This window comes from Canis lupus, chromosome 7, assembly GCF_048164855.1.
Source record: "Canis lupus baileyi chromosome 7, mCanLup2.hap1, whole genome shotgun sequence".
NCBI lineage: Eukaryota > Metazoa > Chordata > Mammalia > Carnivora > Canidae > Canis > Canis lupus.
Genome location: NC_132844.1, coordinates 8,210,319 through 8,226,896, shown reverse-complemented (window position 1 = coordinate 8,226,896; position 16,578 = coordinate 8,210,319). Strand labels below are relative to the sequence as shown.

The window sequence follows — 16,578 nt, the reverse complement described above, 5'->3', positions numbered from 1 at the left end:
GGCTGAAGCACAAAGTGTTTGCTTTCACGGACAGGTGTGTGTGCCAGGCAACTGCAAAATTGATAAAGAACAAAGTGCATCCTTTGGAGGTTTCCACACCCAGGGAAAAATGTGGTTGGAAAAACGGTGGCCAAGGCTAGTGCTTCTGAAACCCTAATATACCTATGAATCTCAACTGGAATCTTGCTACAATGCAGATTCTGGTCCCTAGGCCTGCATTTCTTTCTTCTTCTTTTTTTAATTTTATTAATTTTTTTAGCAATCTGAACAACCAACACGGGGCTCGAAGTCCCGACCCTGAGATCAACAGTTGCATGCACTTCTGATTGAGCAGGCAGGCGTCCCTGGGCCTGCCTTTCTAAAGAGCTCTCTGGCGCTGTGGGTCCTCTCTGAGTAGCCAAGGCCTGGAAGACAGTGTCTGCTCTCACTCTGTCTCATCCAGGCAGATTCAATGTCATGTCTAAGTCTTCGGGGAACTAATGCCAGCACAAAACAGTACGTGACGTGTTTTTCTCTTGTGGCCTAAAAAGGGTAGGGAGAAGAGACAGTCCCAAGAGACTAGATTTATAATGGCAGGTGAGCAAGACAGTGGTGCCAAGGTCCATCTTGGAAGGCCTGCCTTTCTAAAGAGCTCCCCTCTATACGCAGGTCTAGATGAAAACAGAGACCGAGGCCACATAAACATGTAGGACTTTGATCTCTCTCAACCACCCACATGTTGTATTTCACTTTGTATTTTAAATTAATGAACTACTTCCTGGTCCCTCATTTTTTTTCCCCCAGTCTTTTAGATAATGGAATAATCTGACTCATGCAGAGACAGGCTGATTTTTCTCCTGCCTCTCTGTTGATAACAACCATGCAAAAAAGAAAAGCTACTTTACTCTGTAAGAACCTGAAGATAGAGGAATTTTAATTATGCCATGGAGCTGGCCAATACTTTCCTTAGGGTTTGTTTGTATAAGCAAATGAGGGTTCAGAGGCACCTGGCCCTCCTACATCCCTCCTCCTCCTCAAGAACAGAGGACCAGGGGCCTGCTGGGGGCAGGGGGGGCGGGTCGTGAGAAGCCTACCCCCGTGAATGGCCTGCCCTGCCACCAGAGACTCTCCCACCTGGGGTCTCCTCACCCCACTGCCTGCAACTTCATCACACTGTGTGACTGCTGACGTGATGGGAGCAGGCCATTCCCAAGCCCTTCCCCACCCAGCACCTCGCGAAGTGCCTGGGACACAGAATTGCTCAGGCACGTTTGTCAGCCACATGCACGGATGGCTAAAGCAGGCCAAGGTGTTCTATCATTCTCACATCTAAGAAAAGGGAGCTGTTCGGATAGGCCACGAGCCTTATGAAGAACACGTCTGTAGAGAGGCATAAAAGTGTGGGTGAGATCTCAGCTCCGGAGGTCCTCCGTGACCTGGGCCAAATCAAATGATTTTTTTGTGCCTCGGCTTCTAGACACTCAGGCGTAAAGGACAGGAGGTCTCCCGGGGTAGTTATGAAGACGCAATGAGATCAAGTACGGAAAGCCCTGTCTGAATCAGAGTAAGTGCTTAATAAATATTCACTGTTAAAATATAATTATTACTAAGCAATGCTACTCCTGAGCCAGAGCAGAGGTAACACACAGGGCCTTTTATTAAACTAGTTGTAAAGAAAAAATAAATAAATAAAAATAAACTAGTTGTAAAGATTACCCTCAACCAGTACACAAAAGGACTTGCCTACCAATACAAGGCATCAGGGTAAGTCACTCATAGAAGGCACTTCTCGGGGATCTGTTTGCCCCAAAGGCTGGGGGGAGGGGACGAGTACTGGACACTGAATGAAGGTGGGGTTTTAAGCTCTTTACATATCTTTTGTCCTGCCTTTCTGGCAGAAGACAGAGGATTATGAAGGGAGGAAGACACACACACACACCAGAAATCTGGAGAAAGGGAGGGATGGAGATAAAAATCTTTACCCCAAACACAGTATGTCTGGAACGATGGATGGATCGTGACCCATTTGTTGGTTCATAACCAGGAGAAAAAAGAAAGAAGGAAAAAGGCAGGGAGGAGGAGAAAAAAAAAAAAAAAGAACAGAATTGAAAAATACCAGGGTGCATGGCATATAGTAAGAAAACGAGGGAAAGTTCTATTTTGTTTCTGTGTATTTACGTACAAACCCACGTATGTGAGCTGTATTCCTCTATCAGAATCTGTGACTGTGGGGTCACAAAAGCAGGGCCCTGATAGTTCAAAGTGCCTTGCTTGCTAATTCCCGTAGGCCGTAAATTAAATGTGAGCAACTTAGTCACCATTAAGTTCAATTACACCAAAGTAATTTTGGAAGTCCTGTGGCTCATGAGATTACCATGAGGTTTTACCAATATAGAGGAATTTGAGTTTCTAATGGCAATCGCTAAAAAAAATCATAAATACATTATGAGTCGTTTTAGAAAAAGGGTCTTTGCTTTACAAGTGATCCCACTAATACATTTAAAATGAGATTCTGGGGACACCCGAATCTGGGCTCAGCGGTTGAGCACCTGCCTTCAGCTCAGGGCGTGATTCCAGGATCTGGGATCGAGTCCCACATCAGGCTCCTTGTGGGAAACCTGCTTCTCCCTCTGCCTGTGTCTCTGCCTCTCTCTCTCTCTCTCTGTGTCTCTCATGAATAAATAAATAAAATCTTTAAAAATATGTGAATAAATAAAATAAGATTCTGTCAGAGGTCACCAGAAACATCCAATGCAGCAAAAGTGCCACATTCTAGACAGAGGTCTGCCCCAATTAATATCCAGTAAGGAGAATAAGTACAGGGAAAATTTTCTGGGTGAATGGTCGGAATGCCAATAACAAAGAGAAGTCACCGCTCTCCCCCACGTTCCTACAGCGGGCAGAAGGCCAAAGTGTATCAGAACTGGAAATCCCCTCTAAAACTCTCACTGTTCAGGATCATTAATAAAAATATTTCAGTTTCTACTAAGCATGTTAGAAACACTGCCATCAACTAGAAACATTGTTGGCTAACTTGCTTGAATAAAATATTAAGTTAGAGTCCCAGTAGAGGGCAACATTCCTCACTCCCAGAGACCTTAGATACACAATTCCACACAAAACACAACGGAAGCACCAAAGAGAAGGTTCTTAGATATCCCGACGCTGGTGTCCTGTCAACTCAGTGTTCCAATTAATTCCGCAAACGCTGCCAAGGCGACAACGGGCTGGCTGCATTTGCTGCTGATGATAAAATCTCTGCTCAGCTGTCTAGGAGTATCAAGAAATCTTTAAATCTGTGCTACTTGGCACTGGGTGTCTGGCTGACACCATTCCCAATTCTCCGAGGCTCATCTTCCAGCCATATGGGAACTCTGCAGCAGAGCTCAGGCTCTGCGGTGCCAGCATCTCTCCTGGGTTGGGCCAGGGCATTTCATTCTACTGCTAGCACCCACCCTCAGGCTCAAGAGGCGATGATGCCCAAATTCCCTCTGCTGGGGAATATGGACAAAAAGAGAGCTTGTTGGGCTCCAAGTGAGGGTAAAGAGGCCACTTAGGGGAGATTCCATGCGTCCCTGCCCAGCTACATCCCAGGGACTGGGTCACCAGGGAGACGCTCCAAGCATTAAACATCTTGCCTCGTGACTCCAAATCCAAGCAGTCACTGAATTCAGCTCGACAAATGAGGAGTGGCTAAATGGTGCCCAGAGAGTCGGCAAACTGGAACACCAAGAAAGCAGCACGTCTTCCAGAGAGTACGCAGTAGGGAATTCATGTGGCATCAAGGCCAACCCAGTGAATGGGCTCCTGGGGCGGGTGTGGGGGGGTGGCATACCTCTGCCCCTCCCCCCCAGCTCCCACATGAATGAATAATCAAGGCAGAGGTGGTGCTTACCTTTTTCACTTTCAAGAGAATTTTTCTCTTTACCATTACCATCATCAAACGACCAGACACAGTTAGCACTAAGGCCTGGAAAGCTCTCTACCTGCCAGAGCCAGGAAACAAATAGTACGAAGTCCCCAACATCTGGCAGGCACTGTGCAAGGCTCCGGGGACACGGAGGACAAGCCAGACAGTCCCTGACCTCATGGCATTTACCCTGTGGGTCATCCTTATACTGTTAACAGATGAAGAAATTGCCCTGATGCCTGAAGAAATACAAATCTGGGAGATAAAGCAATTACAGTGGAGAAGAGACAGGCCAGGAGTGGAGCAAACCGTCAGGCCAGGACGCCTTCAGAGACTTCTCCCCACATCTTACAAACACCGCGCAGCCCTGGGGGCCACCAGCACGGGTGGAACTGCCCAGTCTGAAACCAAGCAGGCTTGCGAGAACTAACTTTCCTGAGCCTCGAGAAAATGGGAATGGCACAGCACCTCTCTGCTGCGGTTGTTACAGAAATTATTTTGAATCTCCAGCTGGTAGCAGAGCCACTGACGCCTAGGAGGTATTCGGTATGTTTGCACTGAATGAGTGAGATGACATTTCCATTCTCCAGTTGGAAAAACAAAACACAGTGACACTCTAGCATTAAAAACAAACAAAGAAATGAAAAACCCCAGGAGAACAAAGCTAACTCCTGCCTGGCGTGCAGCTCTTGACGATTGCCCCTACTTCCGTGAACAAAAAGATGATTACCAATAAAAATGTTGGCTACTCACCTCCCACATCTGCTGTATTTGGCCATGAAGCCTTTTCCAGTGGAGGTGCCAAGTAAGTCTTTATACAGCCTTTTGTTCGGTTTGAGGGAGGTTTTAGGTTTCTTCGAAGTATTGTGCTAAACGTCACTCTCAACAAGTCGTCAGCACCGACAGGAATCTGAATATGATGTACCTTTGGCATCAAGGTGACCACTCAAATCCTACCCTCCACCCTTCATCCTCTTCCCTTTTCCTCGGGCTCGGGGGAGAAGATGGAAGGTGGTCTATGTCCTGATGTGGCTGGGGTTCGGAATCAAGGGCGCCAAGCCTGGGGTGTCCTAAGGGGTGTCAGATGGTCTCCCTTGGCAATTCCATGCCATTTTGGTTCTGGTAAGTGTGGAGGGAGGCAGGTGAATGCTGACACAAGGGGGAGGGGGAGGCTGGAGATGGGGACTGCGAGGCCGTTCTGAAGGCTGAGCTGGGGCAGGCCCTGTGCTGGGCTCCCTCACACACAAGAAACCAATGTGAGGTAACTATGGACTCTTCGTACAGGCTGGACCAGAGGAGGTGGGGCTCGCCTCCCCAGGCGCAGGGAGTGAGTGATCCCAATCACTCCTGATACTTCGCACCAGGAACAAGGCTGCCCCACTGGATCCTGGCACTTTAATATCTATGCCTGACTTGTCGCATCTGTCTGGTAGAGCTATTACTTCTCTCATCACTGGTTTGTCTTTTGGATTAAACAAGGAATGGTGCCATTTGTCAAGAAGGCACTCGGTCACTGGTCATAAACTTCTCTTCCACTTTTTTGGGTTAGCGCTTGTTTCAGCCTCCTGGATCCTCTTGTTTCACTCGGGTAAAAAAGCCACATACGTTGCCCCCAACCACCACCTGCATCCTGCCACCTTATATGTAAGAAGGATCAGAGAAGATTCGGGGGGAGAAGGACCAAGGGCTATTCACTGTGAATTAGAACTAGTGCCATTTTGAAAAATCAACATATACTAGAATTTCATAAAACTGATGGGATTGTTCTAAAATCCCAAGGGTTGGGATCCCTGGGTGGCGCAGCGGTTTGGCGCCTGCCTTTGGCCCAGGGCGCGATCCCGGAAACCCGGGATCGAATCCCACATCGGGTTCCCGGTGCATGGAGCCTGCTTCTCCCTCTGCCTGTGTCTCTGCCTCTCTCTCTCTCTCTCTGTGTGACTATCATAAATAAATAAAAATTTAAAAAATAAATAAATAAATAAATAAATAAATAAAATAAAATAAAATCCCAAGGGTTCTGAGGCTATTGATTTACTGACACATCAACTCACACAGACTTTTAAAAGGAAATACTGCCTTGAATTCACATGACACCTTTCTACAAGGACCTCAAGAATTTCAAAAGGTTTATACTTACATATATTCTTTTTGCAGAACAGGAAGGAGTGCGTGGATATCTACTTTACCTTATGTATAGTAAGGAGAATAAACAAAACTAGTGAAACCCTCAAAATAAAATCCAGACTTAACATGTCTTTTCCAATCTAAAATCTAACAGGTTAGAACTGCCTGCTATATCCAATCTACTGAAAAGTAAACATAAATGCCCAACTAGAATATGTAAATTGGACGAGTAATACTAGAAATATTCAAATACAGTTTGGTTCCCTTTTCTCCAAACGTGTCAGAGTTCCAGGATGATGCCTGAAGTCCCAGCTGAAGCTTGCTGCCTCACCAAACTGAGAGGCCTCTGAAACCTTCCCATCGTTTATACGATGCTCAGGGAAATCCCTCCACCGTGAACCTCAATTGGGTTCCAGCCCGATGCTTCACATACTGAAGGAGTCAACTAAAATACATTATCAGAAGAAGCTTCTCCCTCCCTCTCTACCCCCAAGAATGCGAGGACACTCCGTCCTCTGTGATGCCATTCCAACAAAACCATACTGAAGGAGAGGATAAAAAGGGGCTCCACTGTGCAAGGAGACAATGGGACCACCTCAGATGGTCCACAGAGGCCACACTCCAGCCTCTACACGGTCAGAATCCCTTCCTGGGGTGCTTGTTGTTTCTTACTGTGGTGGACTTTTATAAAAATGACAAGAGCTGGGCAGCCTGGGTGGCTCAGCGGTTTAGCGCCGCCTTCAGTCCAGGGTGTGATCCTGGAGACCCAGGATCGAGTCCCACATCGGGCTCCCTGTATGGAGCCTGCTTCTCCCTCTGTGTCTCTGCCTCTCTCTCTCTCTGTCTCTCATGAATAAATAAATAAAATCTTAAAAAAAAAAAAAAATGACAAGAGCTGCCCTAGCCTTATGTGAGAGCCTCTTTGCAATGTGAGTTTGTTGTTCCTACCGTCGTGGGTGGGGGGAGCCTGTTCTTAGGCCCTCTGTGTCCAGGCTGGCCCACGGGACTTGCTCTGACCAGTGGGACATCAGCACACGTAGTGATGCAAGCAGAGGTGTGAAGAGCATCTGTGCTCCGGAGCCTGGCCTCTCTTGCTCTTAGAACTCTTGCATGGTACGTGAACAAGCCTGGACTAGCCTCAGGGGACCCGGGGGATGGAGAATATGCAGGAAGGGAAGCTGCAGCAGGCCGAGCAGAGACCCCAGACACGACAGTGGGGCCATTCCAGATCGCCCAGCCCCAGCTGTGTCAGGCCAAATCAGGAACTATCAGCCGACCCACAGAACTACAAATATAAGCATAGCTATTTTAAGCTGCCAAGATTTGGGGTGGTTTGTCACATGGCAAAAGTGAACCAATACACTCAACTTTGTGTTCCATTTCTTGAACTCTGGCTTTACTTGCAAACTTGAAGGAGTCTATAGAATTGGTCCTAAGTAGAAATGTAATGTGACACACAGAAAAAGACGTTTTCAGGAGTTTCTTTAGGAACCTAACCTAGTGCTTCTCAAACTAACTCAACACTTGCAGGATAACCTTGAGGCATCGAACCCATAGAAAGACTACAGAGGGCACTAGGTTTATGTATATGGACAGTCGGTGCGGCACTGCTTGCAGTAACACGGGAGTGGGAGACATCTATGTAGCAATTGTTAGGAGAAAGGATAATCAATTATCCTGTAATAAGGACTCCTGGGTGGCTCAGCAGTTGAGTGTCTGCCTTCGGCCCAGAGCATAATCCTGGAGTCCTGGGATCGAGTCCCACATCGGGCTCCCTGCATGGAGCCTGCTTCTCCCTCTGCCTGTGTCTCTGCCTCTCTCTCTGTGTGTCTCTCATGAATAAATAAATAAAATATTTAAATAAATTAATAAATAAATAAATCATGCTGTAATATAAAACATAAGAAAAAATGGTTACTTGTTTCTCTTTTTTCTTTTAAAGGTTTTATTTGAAAGAGATGAGTGAGAGAAAGAGAGCTCACGAGCTGCTGGCGGCGGGGAGAGGCGGGGGTGGAGCTGAGCAGGAGCCCAACATAGGGCTCGATCCCAGGACCCTGAGATCATGACCTGAGCCAAAGGCAGACATCTAACCCACTGAACGACCCAGGTGCCCTGGTTACATGTTTTTCAAACAAGCTATTCTACTAACCATCTTAGAGCTCTCATTCTACCAGTATGCATCTCACTCTGCCATCAGAAGTCTGAGATTTCATCTGCAATCATCACTCACTGCACTGAAACCTGCTGTCCACACATAAAACTGTCCCCAGAGTCACAAGTCACACAGCAAGTGGCTGGTGTGGGCAGCCAGAGTCAAGGGTGGGATATCCACAATTAATTTACTTAAAATGCTCATATAGTTATAAAAAATTTCAACTTTTTTTTCCTAGGTGGGCATTACTGATTTTTTAAAATGTACTGTTGGAATATGAGTCATGGTTGTTTTGTTTTGTTTTTATTTTATTTATTTATTTAATTTATTTATTCGTAAGAGATACAGAGAGAGAGGCAGAGACACAGGCAGAGGGAGAAGCAGGCTCCATGCAGGAAGCCCGATGTGGGATTCGATCCCGGGACTGCAGGATCACGACCTGAGCCCAAAGCAGATGCTCAACCACTGAGCCACCCAGGCGTCCCTGAATCATGGTTGTAAGTGAAAACAACCAAAATGTCTTATCAACTGATGAACAGATGAACAAAATGTGGCATATTTATGATGGAGTATTATTTGGCCATAAAAAAGAAGTGAAGAATTCATCCAGATGATCCTTGAAAATGTTATGCTGAACCTTGAAAATGTTATGCTAAGTGAAAGACATAAAAGGCCACATATTCTATGATTCCGTTTGTATGGAACGTCCAGAATAGACAAATCCAGAGGGACAACGTAGACTAGTACTCGCCAGGGACTGAAGGAGAGGAATGGGGAGCGACTGCTACTGGGTACAGGGGTTCTCTGCAGGGTGATGAAAATATTCTTAAACATTATTATAGTAATAGTTGTAAAACTCTGTGAATATACACAAAAAAACCCACTGAATTGCACAACTTAAATTAGTGAATTGCATCGTATGTGAGTTATATCTTAATAATTCAATAATTGAGGGGGTGGCACCCAGGTGGTGCAGTCAGTTGGGGGTCCAACTTCTGGTTTTGGCTCAGGCTGTGATCCTGGGGTTATGAGACTGAGCCGGACATCAGGCTCTGGAGTCTGGGAATCCCTCTTCCTCTGCGCCTCTCCAATCCTGCTCACTCACTCTCTCAAATAAATAAATAAAATAGATCTTTAAGGGGGGGAAAGAAAAGCTGTTTGGGGAAAAAAAACCTCAAATAAATAAAGGTATCACTCAATGATCCATAATATAGAATGTAGGCTGATGCTCATTATAATATAAACATGCATATTTAAATCCTGGTGAGAATCTTAATCTCATTTTGCTTATTATAGCAAATGATAGTTTTACTTATTGAAGACTCACTCACTAAATCTCTAAAATCCATGTACTTCCAATTTATTTGGATTTGCCCTAGCATCTAATAGTTTCTTGGGTTTTTTTTTTTTTAAGATTTTATTTATTTTTTCATGAGAGACACAGAGAAAGAAAAGCAGAGACCCAGGCAGAGGGAAAAACAGGCTCCTTGCAGGGAGCCCAATGTGGGACTCAATCCCGGGACTCTAAGATCACACCCTGACCCAAAGGCAGACACTCAACCGCTGAGACACCCAGGTGTCCCTAATAGTTTTAATTCTTTAAAACAAACCAGTAACAACCCAAAGAGTGCCAGGCTGATGCTCCATGGTGTTCTGGCTAATGAAAATGAGATTGAAAATGTGGGCTCTCTTGGACAGTCAGACAGCAGTTGAATTCCTCTCTGGGTCTCTCAAAGAGCCTGTCAATCTATGTTGGAGAGCTTGGGAAAATGTCCTTCTAAGAGTTTAAGGTGTAGACTACTGGTCCATGGGGAGGTGCAGAGGTGAAGCATCCTAGGCCAGAACCCCGATACCCCAAGGCTGCCTCTCTCTCCTTGGTCTTAACTGTTCTTGTTTCCCACCTGGACTGCTGGTTGCTAGAGGGGGTCACCATGTCCAGTTCTGTTGTCTTTCTCTCTCTTAGAATTTAGCCAAGTTCAGGGTGGTACAGTGTCCAACTTCCGGTTTCAGCTCAGGCTCATGAGATCGGGACCTGCATGAGGCTCCATGCTCAGCTTAGGATTCTCTCTCCCCTTTCCTCTATCCTTCCTGCTCGTGCATGCAAGCGCACATGCTCTCTCTCTCAAATAAATAAATCGTTTTCTTTTTTAAAAAAGAAATTTAGTCAAGTTCAATGTAACCAGCAGGTGATGAGAAAAATAAAGTAAATTCATACATAAAAGTATAGGCTAGGGAGTAACAGGTATGTTACAAAAGAATTCTGCTGGGCAGCCCGGGTGGCTCAGCGGTTTAGCACCGCCTTCAGTCCGGGGCGTGATCCTGGAGACCTGGGGCTCCATGCATGCAGCCTGCTTCTTCCTCTGCCTGTGTCTCTGCCTCTCTCTCTCTCTCTCTCTGTTTCTCATGAATAAATAAATAAAATCTTTAAAGAAAAAAAAAAGAATTCTGTTTACAAAAAGATTCACTGAACAAGTTCTCCTAATATAAAAGATGGGCTTGATTCAGGAAAAGACCTCCCAACCCTCAACTTTTCCAGGAATCTGTGTACAGTGTGTACTGTGTAAAATGCAGTAGGCCTTTCTTAACAGTCCTTCCTAGCAAGTGGAGCAAAGCAAAACAAAGAACTCAAAAGCAGGTTGCACTGTGCAGACTCCCCTAGTCCCATAATGAATCCAGACATATATAAGAATTCTAGCTAGAAAAGACACCTTCTAGAAATTTAAGCCAAGGATGGGACAGCTGAAATGAAAGCTTTCTCGTGCCCAAGGGTTTAGCAGTCGCCTAGATGCCCACAAGTAGAGAGAGAGAGAGAGAGAGCGCATCTGAGGGTCAGAGCCCAAGCAAACGGCGGAAGGGGCTGGGCCCTCACCTCGGGAATCAGCCGCCGCCTCTTCACGCTGGGGACAGAGTCAGGCTGGCCATCGCCACCCGGCTGCTTTCGCTTGCTGGAATCCTGGAGGGCAGTGAAGACGCTGTCCAGAGGGTGCTTCTCGGAAGACCTGGAACTCACTGAGCAGTCCAGGGCAGCATCTTCGGCCTCTGTCTCCACTTTCACAGTGTTATTTTTTAGAACTGTGGCAGAGAAGAAATAGGGCTCAGTGGGAAAGACCACTGGGCCGCTCGGAGATTAGCAGGGTTCCCGGAGCGGGGGGTACTTGCGGGCTGCCCTGTGACACTATCACTCAGAAAATAGAGTCTAGTCACATTACAACTGCACTTTCCAACCTAGCGATGTTTATCTGACCGTGTTAGTGCTAGACAGTAAAACGACCCTGCAAGAACTTTTTGGTCAAAACTGGTTTTAAGGTCTTTTTTGGGGGAAAGACAGGAGATGGAGAGAAAGAAACAAATACTATCTTTTAAATGATACTTTAAAAAAAGTAACTCTGGAAAGATACATAAGACATTTACAGCAGGTAAGTACGGGCAGAGGGGGATGGGAAGCAAGCGTGAGAAGAGGCTTTCTATTGATTTTTCACTCCGTAACTTTTTATATTTTTTAACCATATCGTGTATGACCTAATAAAAAATATTAAATTAAAATTACTTTTTAAAAAGAAGCTTTTTTTTTTACCTTCTTCTACATCTTCACTGAATTCAGTTGAGTTCATCTTCTATTCCACTAAATGAAAAGACAAAGACAAAGTCTTGATTTATTGCTTGATTTATTTCTTAATTTTCCATACCCATAAGAAATTCCCTTCCCCTCCCAACCCTGGCTCTGGGTAATGGAAGGTTAAGCTGATACTGTTCCCTCACATCATGGAAAACTGCATCCTCTCAGTGTTTGCCTGCAGTCGCTCAGAAGCAGCCAGGCCTCCCGAACACCCTCTGGGGGGACTTCTCGAAACTTCACGCAGAACGCGTCTTAAAGCATCAACAGAGTCACTTTCAGACCGAGGGGGAAACGTTATTTGAGAAAATCAAGTCTTACAAAAGACCCAAGTTCGGGTGATCTCCTGTGGGTCCCTGCTTTCTAAATTCCAGCCACAGAATGAAAAGGCTGGCTGAGGATGTAGGCCGAGGCTCCTCTGGACACGAGCGGGTCATGAGACTCCAGGTGTTCCAGAAAGACCCACGCCGCCCCAGATGGCAGCCAACAGTCACATGGCTACTGAGGATTGGAAGTGTGGCCAGCCCAAATGAAGATGTGCTGGAAGTATAAAAGTACACTCTGGATTTCAAAGATGTAGCAGAACAAACAAAAAAAAGTAAGATAATCTTTTTTTATGCTGATTATATGTTGAAACAATGTCAGATTTATTGGGCTAAATAAAACTTTATTATTAAAATTAATTTCACCTTTTCTTGTAATGTAGCTACTGGTGATTTTAAAATTACGTAAGTGGCTTACATTCTATTTTTATTGGATGGTACTGGTCTAGCCCTTCCTTCCAAAGCAACAAGAAGAGTCAGTGTGGGTTTTTAAAACTCTCGAGCTCCACATAATCTGGTCCAAACCCTTCTTCTTACCGATGAGGGAATGAGAGAGGAAAGGGGCAGGGGCGCCACAAGAGAGCGAGGGGCACTGTAGGGGCTCCAGGGTCCAGTGCAGAGGCAGCCCTGACTCTCACTCCCACTGCCCCAGACAGAATGGAACGGACACCATGATCACAAGTGGCATTAAGTCTCTGAGATTCCCCATATTACATAACAGCATCCATAAATAGTATAAGGAGTAAATGAGGTAGTGACGTTGGAAAACACGGACAGCCGGCACTATTGCCATTGAGTTGCGGTTCCCACGACTGATTAAGCTGCCTACAGATACTAAGTTCCCATTTTGCTTAAGCATCAGAGGAGAGCAGGACTAAGAAGTATCTTTTAAGAAATTTCTAGAAGGAAGAGGGATGCTATCTACAAAGTCCAGTAAACTATTTACCAAATACCCAAAAGATGGTGTGCGGTCCCTTGTTCTAGATGGATGAATGAGGGGGTGGGGTGCAAGAGACAGTGACCGAGTCTAGGTGATCTATGCACGCAATAACAACTTCAAAATTCACTAACAGCAACACACATATAGTGCTTATGATGCGACGTGCTATCCTCAGAGTGTCACAATGACTTTATAACAGGCATCGCTACAGGACTAATTTTCGGAGGCACAAGAAAATATAAGATTTATTTGAAAGTGCGATTACACTGAAAATAATTCCTGTTTACCAAATTATCTGCTATCTGAAAAACGTAACACACAAGATGATGTTGAGAGAAAACAGTAAGTCAGATTCAAAGGTCTGAGAGCTATTTTACCAACAGTGAATCTTAGCAAATACAATTTCCATTAAATTCAAGGAAAAAAACTTGACATCTTCCCCCAGGGCAGGGGTGGGGTATGAGGGGGGGGGCACTGGCAGGTAGGCAAAGTGTAGTCTGCAGACAGGAAGGTGGCCAATGCCAGGGAGAAGTTCAAGTGTCTGGACCCGCAGCCCAGACAGGAGGCTTCCCAAGGGAATGCACTTAGGGCCTCGCCTGCCTGCCAACCGCCCTTGGAAACCCTGCCACACGGCCCAGAACCCACTCCCTGAAATCAAGAGCAGAGGGGAGACGCAGCAGAGCAGACGGGCAGGACCGAGTGCGGCTTCTCAGACAGGGTTCGGCGTACAAAACAAATTACTCTCTGGGGAGAAGTGGTGGGAAAGGGAGGAGAAGGCGGACGGCTTATGTGGGGGAAAGAAAGGGTCAAGGTGAAAGAAACCACAAAGACTCAGCTAAGCAGACAGCATTAAAAGGACAAGCAAATCCTGGAGGAAAACAGGTGTCGATGAAAAAACCACAGCACAAGAACCACAGTGCTGAGCAAGGCCAGCCTGGCCATCTAGTATTTTATCTACCCCACTGCGCTTTCCCAGCGAGCAGCATGGAGCTGGGGCTGGGCTGGGGCTGCGGGGGTGGCAGGAAGGGTATTCTCCAACCCACACCACGCAACACAGCACTTGCCTTCTGACCGTCCCATGTCAGAAACTGGGGAAGGAAGAGCACACATCTGAGCCACCCGTGGGTGCGCAGAAAGCCAGAAGGGGAGCTGGCAAGGCTCCCAGTGGCCAGCTTCCTGGGCAATCAAGACACCCAGAGGGTAACTGCTTTGGGGCCGGAGTCACCTTAGACCAGTGAGCGATGCTAGGTTAGCCCAGAGGTAACCCAGACCACACAGCACGGGGACCCCTTCCCACCCAGCCAGCAAAAGCAGCCCAGCTCCTCGGCAAGCTGGGGAACCTCCCACTGGCTAAGCCTGAAGAACTCACAACGCATCTGATCGTGCGGCGGGGACAGGAGCGAGGGTCCTCGGTGACATCAGCTGCCCACAAACCGTGAGCCAGACGCATCGGCCACTTCATGGACGCTGCCCTCTCACCCAGAGCTATTTTAATCCCAATTTTACCAATAGAGAAACCAAGGGCATACCCCTTAAATACAGACAATGCTTATGTGTCAACTATACCCCAATGAAAACAGAAAAAGTTATTTTTAAATTATCATTTTGGGGGCCCCTGGGTGGCTCAGTGGTTGAGCATCTGCCTTGGGCTCAGGTCGTGACCTCGGGGTCCTGGAATTGGGTCCCGCGTGGGACCCACGGGGAGCCTGCTTCTCCCTCTGCCTGTGTCTCTGCCTCTCTCATGAATAAGGAAAATCTTAATAAAAAATAAAATATCATTTTGATTATGAAAATATACTATTCGAATACCGAAGGGGCAGAGGGGACACAAGGCAGGTGACTTGTCCAGTGTCACCAAGCTGCTAAGTGGCAGGAGGAGGGTTCAAAAAGAGTCTATGTGCATCTCCACTCAGCCACCTGCAGTGGAAATCACGAATCCTCCTCCTTCTGTTAAGGGTCTTCTGATGAGGGATCCCTGGGGGGCTCGGCGGTTTGGCGCCTGCCTAGGGCCTGCTCCTGGAGACACCGGATCCAGTCCCATGTCGGGCTCCCTGCAGGGAGCCTGCTTCTCTCCCTCCCTCTCTCTCTCTCTGCCTAGGTCTCTGCCTCTCTGTGTGTCTCTCATTAATAAATAAAATCTTTTTTTCTTTTGTTAAAGGCTCTTCTGATGGGCACCGGCGCCCGTTTCCACCGTGGATCCCTCTGCCCAGCAGCAGCGGAACACCCGGACCTGCCTTCGCTCGCAGGCGGCTACCTGGAAAACCAGCCGGTCCCATGCAGCGCGCAGACTGTACCCCACCGTACAGAAGGGGTGCTCCGGGAGGGGCGTGTGGGCACTTCCCGGCGTCCCCGCGCGGGCACAGTGGCCGTGTTGGCGTCCCGCCGGGTGGACCGGAGAGGGCCGCACACCGCTACCTCCGCACGCGGCCACCTGCCCAGACGATGGTGACAAGGCTGCTCAGGCGGCGTGGACGCCGGGCCTGCCACAGGAGTTCCGTTTCTCCCGTAAGCGCAGGTTACGCAGGAGTCACCAGCCAGCACGGCCACCGGGCCGCTGGGACTGTGACCCGCCCGGCCTGCGGGGCGCTGTCGCCGGCACACCCTCTCCTTTCCAGGATGCTCTTATTTCTCTTACCACGTCTCACAAACTGCGGCCTTAACCTTAACGACGCATCCGCACGGCCCGGAGAGTCAGCTTTCGCCCCCAGTGGGTGGCTGTCCCCTGCCACGAAAACCCCTGGCCAAACCCAAAGGGACAAGTGTCAGTGGGCCCCGTGCAGCCAGCTGCCACCTGTGGCTAAAATACCACAGGTTCTAAGACGTCCATGACCTCTTGGGGGGGAAACTCTCAAACGGAGCCAGTCTCCAGGGGTTAATTTAATTACTGAAAATGTTCATTTCTTTCTCTTTTTTTTAAACCAAGCAGCCTAGGAAGCCTCAGGCTAAGTGACTGTCATGGGTACAGAAAGGTTTCAATGTTGCACAGCTCGGAAGAGTGTATGTGATTTTATTAAAATGCCTCAGAGCCTCTGCTCTCCTGCCCGGAGCCAGACAGGCAGTGTTCGACTTTGGGGGGGGGGGGCATGACCCCGGCAGAGAAGCCTCCCGTTCACAAGAAGCACAAAAAGGGAGGGTAATTCCCCAAACGTTGAGAAATAACAACACACAAAAAAATAATAAATAAATAAATAACAAGACGCTTTAGCCACTGGAATATCAAATTACAAAGGCAAAGTTGCTCAGATTGGCCACTTCGATGCACTACATGGGCAGGGCCTCTGCAGCTCCTGGGGGGGTGGGGGGGGACAAGGGCGTCTGCGAGGACAGGCGGGGGTCTGGGGGGCAACGAGCGGGAACCAGTGCCCCTGGGACAGAACGATTCCAGGAGATGCCACAGAGAAATGCAAACGGGGAGAAGGTTCACGAATTACAGGCCATCGATGCCCATTTGGGGAGCTCACCTTAAGAAGGGAAGACGCTTGAAGTCCTTTTTTTTTCCCCTCCCTCCCTTTGGACTGGAGAACCGAAGGCACCAGA

At 47.5% G+C, this 16,578-nt stretch overlaps 1 protein-coding gene across 4 annotated transcripts in view; it reads right to left on the bottom strand.

Moving 5' to 3' along the window:
• BEND3 (BEN domain containing 3) overlaps positions 1-16,578 on the bottom strand; it is a 33,408-nt gene that overhangs the window by 4,944 nt on the left and 11,886 nt on the right. For 3 of the 4 annotated variants that reach the window (XM_072831893.1, XM_072831892.1, XM_072831894.1), the window contains exons 2-3: positions 11,740-11,787; positions 11,035-11,237 (exon numbers count right to left, since the gene is read on the bottom strand). In XM_072831893.1, the coding sequence (XP_072687994.1) occupies positions 11,035-11,237; positions 11,740-11,776 (240 nt within the window). In that variant the 5' untranslated portion in view covers positions 11,777-11,787. Of the gene's footprint in view, positions 1-4,642; positions 5,105-11,034; positions 11,238-11,739; positions 11,788-16,578 lie in introns of those variants that run through there. The other variant, XM_072831896.1, reaches the window with a different exon arrangement.